Here is a 9,809-nt window from a genome sequence, read left to right as displayed (position 1 = left end):
TATATTACATTGCTTGCTTGCTTGCCTACAGCCGGGTAGATGCTGTTCACACAGCACTTGCGCCCCGGGAGTATAGGAATTTCCTAAACCCATCAGCGCCATCTAGGGGCGCCAGTGCCATGTGAACTATTATAGATGATACCCATAGTGTTGTAATAGAAATTAATTTGGTACATTCTGATCTGTGGGGTATATGCATTGTAGCAGAGCTAGGTGTGCCCGATCCTCACTTACTGGAGCACTCTGAAAGCACGCTAACTTGTTTGTGTATCTCAAACGTAATCATTTTAATATTTGCAATGTAAAAGGCTGGATTCATATTGTTCCGTGTGCATGCAGCACACATGGTAATGCGCACGTGTAGGCGTGAATGGGCCTATATGGTTCCCCTTCCCCACTAAACTGAAGCATACAGATGTGAACCAACTACATAGGAAAGAATGGGATTTCTACTATCTGCATTTTTAAGCAGCACAATACATGAGGTTTTCTGCAACAAAATGGTGACATGCGACTAGACCCTATATAACATGAAAACATAAACCATGTGCTACACAAGTAACTGTAAATGCTACAAAAGATTAACTCCTGCGCCAGCAGAAGACGGCCTCTGACCTTACAGCTGCATTACCGTCTACAGGTTCCATTCACAGCAATGAAATGGAATGAAAACTACCAGACAGGTGTGTTCTGGAGCAAAGCCATCATAGATCAAACATGCTAAATATAAATTAACAGCCGAATACAGGGAGATTCCACACGACGGTCTCAGCCAAGGGCATATGGAAATCCCCGTTCTTCCTTGGTTCTGTATATTTTACTTCAATGGGGTCTGTCAACAAAGTGGACGATCATTAAAATTCACACCTCACCTGGATAAATACCGGGCACATGTCAACATCACTTTGTTATCTAGATTAAACAAAAATTGACTTTTTTCTTATGTCGATTAAGGGGGGTGGAGGGGAGCTATTACACAGATACACCGGATCATAGTCCTGGCAGCTAATATCACATAGTCCCTGGTTACCAATGATCACTTTATTACTTTCAGTTGAAAGATGCGATAATCAGAAAGGCTGCCACTATGACAGTAGATAATTACACACTATAGGCTCAATTCACAAAGCTAACAAACCCGGAGAAGAATCCTTAGTTATAAGGGTGCAGGTATTTTCAGCTGAGTCTTTGAGAATTAAAGTTACATCCTTATCCTTGTGTTAAATCTTTGTGCATTGAGCCTTATACCCCCAAAACAAGGACTCCACTACATTAACAAAAACATTTGAAAGAAATACATTGTAGATAGAAATAATCTTTGTTGGTAAAGAAATAAATGTATAGCTTTTATTAATTCACCTAAATCATGGCTGGACAAATCCCGGGAACCAGGTAGCTCATTAAAAGTTACATCTGGAGCCTAACTTCCTCTAGTCTAGTCAATGGGGCTGGCTCTTAAAAAAACTCTTGCTGGCTCTTGGATTCCATAATTAGTCTACCCCTGACCTAAATTGATTTAGCAAGCAATCATGTTTGTAGCTATATGTGTTCTGAGTCAGCTCAGACCACCAATGCTGTCCTTCCCATAAAAGTTTATCCAGCTCCCACAACAAAAAGTGGTCTTATTTTGGGGTCAGAAGAAGGGACGCGATATGTAGCTCGATATGATAGCTCGGTGCTTTCAGCAGTCTGATTTTTGTACACTATGGTTATTACTCCGTGTTTTTTTCACGAAATCTTCAGCTTCTCTGAGTGCACTACATGGACCCATGATATAGGTTTTCCCAAAGAGCCAGGTTTTCCCAAGATCTCCACAGAGCACAAAGGCTCCATCTGTTTATGCTCAATGCATAGGCTTAAGGTCAACATATTTACAAATTGGAGATCATCCAGACCATATCAGCAGAACATAGAATCCAGTTTAATAATACAGAAAAAAACCACACCTACTTTACAAATGATTCACATATAGCATACGTTTCATCGTATAGACAGCTTCACAGTAGAACAAAAACAAGCCCACCCTTACAACCTCCCTTTGGCTCCCCCTCAGTCCAATCCAGGAACAGTAGCCATACATCACACACTTTCATATAAAGTCCCCAAATGTGAATACATTGATGACATTTATCCCTTGATTCCCACTCTGAAGTTTACCCATGGTTTAACAGCGGTAGGTCAGTCTAGATATTACCGTGTTCCTTTATGTGCATGAATTCAGCTTTACCAATAAGCTGCAGAATAACAGAACTTATATCTTTTTTCCCTTAGCACAGAACCCCTATATTCCGGCTGGTTAAACGGCTCTATCTAATTTCCATCCAGGTTTTCCCGCTTAGCAGGTTGGTTTCCCAAAATGTATACAATAGGATTCATTGCAATATAGTTATAGATGAACCACTGTATTAGGGTTTCTACTTCTGATGTTTAGCAGAATTCAGAAACCGTTTGCTTGATAAGAGAGCAGCAGAGAGTGCAGATTATGGTAGCAGTAGTTCAGCTTGTCTTACCCAAGCATTAGTACATGATTCTGCTACATAAAGATGGGAGGCATGTAAATATGATGCAATATTTGAAGCATCACCACTGAAGAACTACTGGCTATAGATAAAAAAACTTAGATCTGGGAACATTCACAGCAGTATCTGGGATACATCAAGGAACTACAGCAAGAAAATAATAGCACACATAAAGCACTAGGTGCAGAGTGGGAGTGACCAGTAATAGTAGTACAAATGGTTCACTGTAGCCATTAAAGAACAAACAGTAGCAGCGGATAAGAGCACATGAAAGCCACTATTAGCATATCAATCATTAAATAACATTTAGACACAAATGTTACTTATTTACACATTAACCCTTCTGTTATCACAATTCATTTAATACTGCTAAAAAAAGACAATTATTATCCAACGTGATGCAGTGTGTTGATGTCGAAAGGAAAACCGCACACAGCACAAACTTCAGCCAAGGATCCATTTTGTGCATTCCAGTCTGTCAGTTCAAAGAATCGGGCTGACTCAGTAAGGTACAATAACATGCAGAAATGATCTTTCTTTACCCTGATTGCTGTCAAATTAAATCTGATTGGAAGCTCTGGTTGTCTACCCTTGGCAGATCATGAGTGTACCTAGCACTGCCTTTGTATGTCTTATCACCAAACAACTTAGAATCTACCTAATTCCGTATGACCAGCTGCATGCCCTCTATTATATGAAAGCAGGAAATAAAATCATATTTGCTCTTCTATCATAAGGCATCAGTCACGTTATCATAAACGTCTAACAGGGCAAACGAAGCGAAACAAACACAGGTACCTGTGTGATTCTGAGAAAATTCTTGTTTGCATTAGTTAAAGAATAATAGAGAACACTTCTGTTTTCTCTAACAAGCTAGTGCGGACAGAACAGGAAATCATGCCCAAGCTTCTATAGAACTATGACTTGCTCCGCACAGCAGTTATTGGTCTACAAGTCAGATATGTACAGCCTGCAATTTATGCTTTACAGGTTACCCAAAAGCCACAAACAGCCCATCTGTATAGTGCCATAATAACACAACAGGACAGTAGTAGGGCATTAGAATGTAAGCTCCCCCAGAGGGGTCAGTGGCCTTCTTCTGTATAAAGATTACAATGGGCAAAAACAGATCGTGATTTTTTTTTTTATGTAAATCAAATATACAGGTCCATGTAGGATTGCCTATTGATGAGAACCTAGCAAATATCAGTTTGGGGAGGTAGCTTGAAAAAGGTGGAAGTATTACCACGTCTTCTATCAGTTGATCTTCCCTTTTAGATTGTAAGCTCACGAGCAAGATCCCCCTAACCATCCTGTCGTGAGTTGTATTGTAAATGTACTGTCTCCCTTTATATTGTAAAGCACTGTAGGTGCTACATAAATCGCAAATAATAATATTCAAGTAGTAGGGGCATTAGATTGTAAGCTCCTCCAGAGGTGTCAGTGGTCTGTTTATGTATAAAGATTCCCTTTACAATGGACAAAAACAGATCATGATTGTTTATGTAAATCAAATACACAGGTCCATGTAGGATTGTCTATTGATCCTAGCAATCAGTTTGGGGAGGTAGCTTGAAAAAAGGTTGAAGCAAGCATTACCACGTCTTGTATCACTTGATCTTCCCTTTTAGATTGTAAGCTCACGAGCACGGTCCTCCTAACCATCTCGTCTTGAGTTGTATTGTAAATGTACTGTCTCCCTTTATATTGTAAAGCGCTGTAGGTGCTACATAAATCATGTATAATAATAGATCATAATAAATATTATTCATCATGTTTTTACAATATTCAAATCAGGTAAACAGGACTTTGTCTTAGGATATCATACCCACCCAGGTAACCATTCTACTATACCAGGGCTTGGCCAATCCCAAGGGTCAATGCGCCTTAAAAATGACATCTGGCGCCTAACTTTTGAAGCTTCCTCTAGTTGTTGTCAATGGATCTGGCTCCTAAACAAAAATCCTGCTGGCTCCTGGATTGGACAGACTGACTCCAGAATATCATATCCATTTGTCCACCCCTGTTCTATACCATGCGACCTACATTTACAAACATATTACCATTAACGAATGACGCAAAGGAAACCGACAACACAAGAGCAAGGCAACCAGAAAAATAGAAAGAAAGCACTCAACACACCAAATTGAACAGGTTGCTTAACCTCAGTCACCACCCTGATAGCAGCCACCATAAAGCTTCTGCCCTGTTGTCACTGACCTGGTATAACCATAAATAATATATACAAGACTGGCTATTCTGGGCATGGCAATAAAAAGAGTGACAGGACAGCAATAAAATCATTGGCAGGCTGATGTTTCCCATGAAATCCCTCATTAAGAGACAGCTTGTGCGGAGAGCATTATTTAAAATGTGTACTGAACACACCCCTCCCTACATAGGAAGGGGGGGGGGGTGATGAGATGTTTTCCTTTTCTACAGATGGAGTGCAAATGGATTTTTATTTATCGATGACAGAATAAAATAAAATATTTAGATCTATAGGTGCAAAAATAGGCGATTGGGATGGGAGACACATGCATGGTGCATTGTAAAGCAGGTGATGGAGATCCCACTGGATCGGAAGGGTTAATTAGAAGATGAAGGAATGGATTTGGAAAGCTGGTAGAATAAATAGAGGAAAGAATGGTGTGCAGTAGATGAAAACAAGCCATGGCAGGCAGGCAGCACTCTCACCTTGCTTTGGGTGCACAAGCGCCTCTTCTCTCTGCACTTGGGCGATGATACAGCTGCTTTCCATCTAACACTTGCACGGATCCAGTGCTGATCTTGTCTCTCCAGATCGGATCTGCAGCTCTCCGCCCCGACGATCTCTCTCCCTAGATCCTTTTCACTCTCCCTGCTGCAATCCTAGGCTGTCGGAGGTGTGGGGAGACGCCGCTGGAAATGAAAGCCTAGACATGCATACGCGGGCAGGTCCCAACCCAAATCTCAGAATTGGTTCAACATGGAGAATCCAGACTAAAGAGAAGCAAAACAACAGAGGAAATGGGACATCGGCTGTTTCAAGGTCCCCCCAATACTATAGATAAACAACCTCCCTAGATCAGCCTCTTCCGCGCCGAGATCCTCATTAGAGCTGCACCCCGGGGCTTCAGCTTGGCTGACAATTAAAAACTGGGATCTTCGGAGGCGGGAAAATAAAAGATTTCGTGGAAATTAAGCTTTGTTTTCCTAGAGTAGGGCAGTGTGATGGGGGAGCCTTGAAACCGAGCCGGCCTGTGATTGGCTGGCCGGTCTGTGGGCAGTATAAAAAGGGAGGTATTTTACTATGCAGTGTTTATCTAACTACATTCCAGTGCATGAGCTCTGTGCAGCGAATGGGCTGGGTGCATGTCAGCGAATGCAGCTAGGGACGCGGCTGTGTGCATAAACAGTGATAGGCATGGCCCTCCTGAACCATAACAGTCCTTTCATACGCAGGGAAGGCTAAATACCACCATTGGGGCAGGGCAACATCTCCTGTCATGTTCATTAAATTACCTCAGTGTTGTTCTAAAGTCCCCCGTGAAATAAACGTTGTCATTTGTATTCAGAGCTCTATGTTATTGAGTATTCTGTGTGTTGGGCCATGTCGCAGGACGCTTCAAGCGTTTTCTGGTAAAGGTCGCATTCCTCTGTGCCATGAGGAGAGCAATTGAAGTTTAAACTAATGCAGAACTGATGTTTGTTGTCTGAATGTGATGAAAGCATGTCGTTATAATCCATAAAGGTGGATATCATCCACCTCGCCAACCGCTCCGTGGTCGACACCCCTCTCTGCAAATCCCTTTGCTAGTTGTCCGCTAAATGTATAGGATTCAGAATAGGGGCGTAACTAGAAATCACAGGGCCCCATAGCAAAATGTTGCCACTGAAGAACACATTGCTACAGTCATCTGGCACAGTGCCAAAGCTACAGCATATATTATTATATATGATTTGATTACATGCAGTTAGAAAACAATCACTATCCTTGGACGCATCGATCGTGTGTCCAGGGATAGTGATTGATTCCTAACCACAAGTAATCAAATCACGTACCATTACATGCGGTGTGCAGGCGTTTACATGCTTCGGGCAAGCAGGGCTAAATGTACAGATGCTCGTTTTGTACAAGTGATCTCGCCGAGATCATTTGTATGCAGCCTGCAGGTCTGTCCCCCCTGCTGCCCCCCCTCTACGGTCCGCCCCCACCTCACCTGGTTGCCTCTGTCCCCACCGTGGTTTTCGGTGTCTCCCGCTTTTCTGGGGGACCAGGGACCACAGCAATCACTTCATGGTGGGGAGCAGAGCGGAGAACGCTCTGTTCTCCACTCTGATCCGTGTAAACAGTGAGAGGGGAGAGCTGTACTCGCAGCTGTCACAGCAATTCCGGCACAGTACTGTGCTAGAACACCTGTATTAGAGGTGACAGGTTCCATAAAGAGAATGTGTGTAATAGCAATAAAGTTAAGTGAAAACAAATAAAATAAAAATTGATAAAAAGTAAAAAATAATTAAAAAAAGAAAAAACTAAGAAAAAGAAAAAAAATATTTAAAATAAAAACATAAAAAGTGCTAAAGAAAATGAATAAAGTAAAAAAATTATAAAACAATTAAAAAGAAAAGATAATAAGATTAATACAAATTTTAAAAAGCAAAAAAATAAATAAACATTGAAAAAGATTAAAAAGTAAAAAAAAATTAAAACAACAATAAAGAAAAAAGAAAAAAAATTAAAACCCTGCCATCCCCGCCATCTGGTTGCCATTCTCCATGGGGGAAGTTGGCGGGTTGGGGGGCACATTGAAGAACCAGGCTTTGGGGCAGCAGAGAGAGTTAATCCGGCCCTGGCCGCACCCACCCCCCGCCTTTGTGACGTCACTGCTTGTCGCCCCCTCAATACTTCTTCCATTGCTCACCTCCAGGACTTCTCGAGTGTCTCCCATCCTTTGGAACTCTCTACCCCAATCTCTCCAGCTATCTCCGACTCTTTCCACCTAAAAACTAATCGTTTCAGGGAAGCCTATCCCACCCTCACCCTTAATTTGTCCTGCTACTCCCTCAATCAGCTCATCCCCCACCATTATTACCAGTATATAGCACTGATCATTTACACAGCACTTTACATAGAGCACATTTACATCAGTTCCTGCCCTAGAAGAGCTTACAATCTAAGGTCCCTATTTCATATGAACACATATTAGGGCCAGTACAGACAGGGGCCCTTTCACCTACCATCATGTCTATTCACGTCTTTGTTTATATGAATGCTACTGGAACACACTGCACATTACAGCAATGGACCTGGATCTTAGCATAGCACAATTTACAGATGTGAATATCATGTCTGTTGTGATGCGCTAGAAAAAAAATAGGTGGATGTGCATTAAAAAAGTATGTTGTGGTGCATTAGCAGCCCATTCAAAATGAATGGTCTGCTTATCGTATCACGTGTTAAAGTGTTTGTGGTTACTCACTGTAGCAGTGTAAACCTGGTCATAAGGCCTTTTTACATCTATGTATTTTACATGTTTGATTATGTTTTTGCAATTCATGTACCGCAGTGTGACACAATTGATGTTGAATGGAGGCCCAACGCAATAAACCAACACACCTGCTTTGAAGCTCACCACAACTCACGATAACACCCTACTGTGCTTGTGCTTTAGTGCACTGGAAAAAATTGTGAAGGCCCAATTATAGGTCCGTTGTAGCTGTACACTGGCAGCATAGCTCTAAATGGGTCCTTAAAGAACAAAAAAAATGAACCCTTGCAGTGTGGGGTGGCTGCACATTTTTGATCTAGGGTCTAAAATAAAAATGATATACATGTGTATTCTTACTTGAATCTTTGAGTGCTCTGTGTATTTCTTCCAGATCTGTGCAGTAATCCAGTGTGAAACCTTACCTCTTTGCAGGAGCTTCCTGTAATAAAGACTGGTCACTGCTGCTCTCTCTCCTTGTGCAAGGGAACTTGTATCCTCCCCCAGACTTCTGGGTCCCTCCCACATCTCTATACAGATTATGTGCTGCATAGTGATCATGTCACTGCTAAGGTAATAAGTGGGGATGCACCAATACCGATACTAGTATCAGTATCAGTGCCGATACTGAGTATTTGGGTGAGTACTCGTACTCGCCCAAATGCTACGATACTTACTTCCGGTCAGAGGGAGATTTCCTCTGACCGGCAGTGCTGCGAGGGAACATGAAACCGGCTTCCCGCCAATCAGCATTGAGCCAGCTTCCCGGGCAATCAAGAAGTCGGGCGGCGGTAATGGCATGACGCCCGGCTCCATGCTAGCAGAAGTATCGATTTTGATACTCGGTATCAGCGCGTACCGAAAGATAAATATCGGTACTCATACTCAATACCAAAAACCGGTATCGGTGCATCCCTAGTAAAAAGTGGGTTGGTTAGATTTTTATTCTTTGTGGCTATTGAGGAATATATTTCAATGAAACATTTCAGTTTTAAACTAACCAAACACTATAAAATCTGATTGTACAATTGGATGGGGTTTTTAAAAAAAGACTCATTTCATTGCATTAATACAAAAAACTGTGTCCTCTCAGGTCCGCTCCTCTGCAGGAACAATAGCCATCCTGCTATTGGCTATTTCAAGTTGCAATAGCCAATAGCGGACCTGAGAGAGAACTTTCTTTCTCAGGTCCGCTCCTCTGTAGGAGCAATAACCGTCCCGCTATTGTCTATGTTAAATTGCAATAGCCAATAGCAAGATGGCTACTGCTCTGCAAACTGCCTTCTGTCAATCACCAGAGGAGCGGACCTGAGAGAGAAAGTTCTATTGCTTCCGTCCACTGCCTGCTGTCAATCTGCAGAGGAGCGAACCTGAGAGCCATCCTGCTATTGGCTGTTGCAATTTCGAAATAGGCAACAGGCTATTGTTCCCACAGAGGAGCGGACCTGAGAGAGAAAGTTCTAAGGTCCTCCTCTGCGGATTCACATCAAGCATTGGGCGGGTGCAATAGCCAGCCTACTATAAGCTATTCAATTTGGAATAGCCATTGGCAGACTTTTTATTTCTCACCCACTGGCCGATCCTGAGATGGTGAGTGGCGGGATTTTTTGTTTCATGCTTTTCCATGGTACAGGTAGGCCTGCGGTTAGCACTATGAAAACAAATAATGCTAATCCAGGGAGGGTGGGATCCATTCAGAAAAGGATGGAAATTTGCCTCCGCCCAAACCTGCTCCATCTTATGCCTTCTGCCATGTTGCATGGTGCGAAGGGAGCTTCTGATGTGAAAGGGGGACTCTAAATTAAAAGGGGGGGGGGGTTGT

At 42.3% G+C, this 9,809-nt stretch overlaps 1 protein-coding gene across 1 annotated transcript in view; it reads right to left on the bottom strand.

Annotated features, from left to right (window-relative positions):
- The window catches only part of CTDSP2 (CTD small phosphatase 2), a 44,092-nt gene extending 38,353 nt beyond the window's left edge, over positions 1-5,739 (bottom strand). Inside the window, exon 1 of the mRNA XM_018562125.1 lies at positions 5,217-5,739. Within this exon, the coding sequence (XP_018417627.1) occupies positions 5,217-5,280 (64 nt within the window). The 5' untranslated portion in view covers positions 5,281-5,739. The remainder of the gene's footprint in view (positions 1-5,216) is intronic.
- Between the last annotated feature and the right edge of the window lie 4,070 nt (positions 5,740-9,809).

Source organism: Nanorana parkeri, unplaced genomic scaffold, assembly GCF_000935625.1.
Source record: "Nanorana parkeri isolate BGI_ZX_2015 unplaced genomic scaffold, ASM93562v1 scaffold561, whole genome shotgun sequence".
Classification (NCBI taxonomy): Eukaryota; Metazoa; Chordata; class Amphibia; order Anura; family Dicroglossidae; genus Nanorana; species Nanorana parkeri.
Note: the sequence above shows the minus strand (reverse complement) of the source record. Positions and strands in the feature narration are given on the sequence as shown.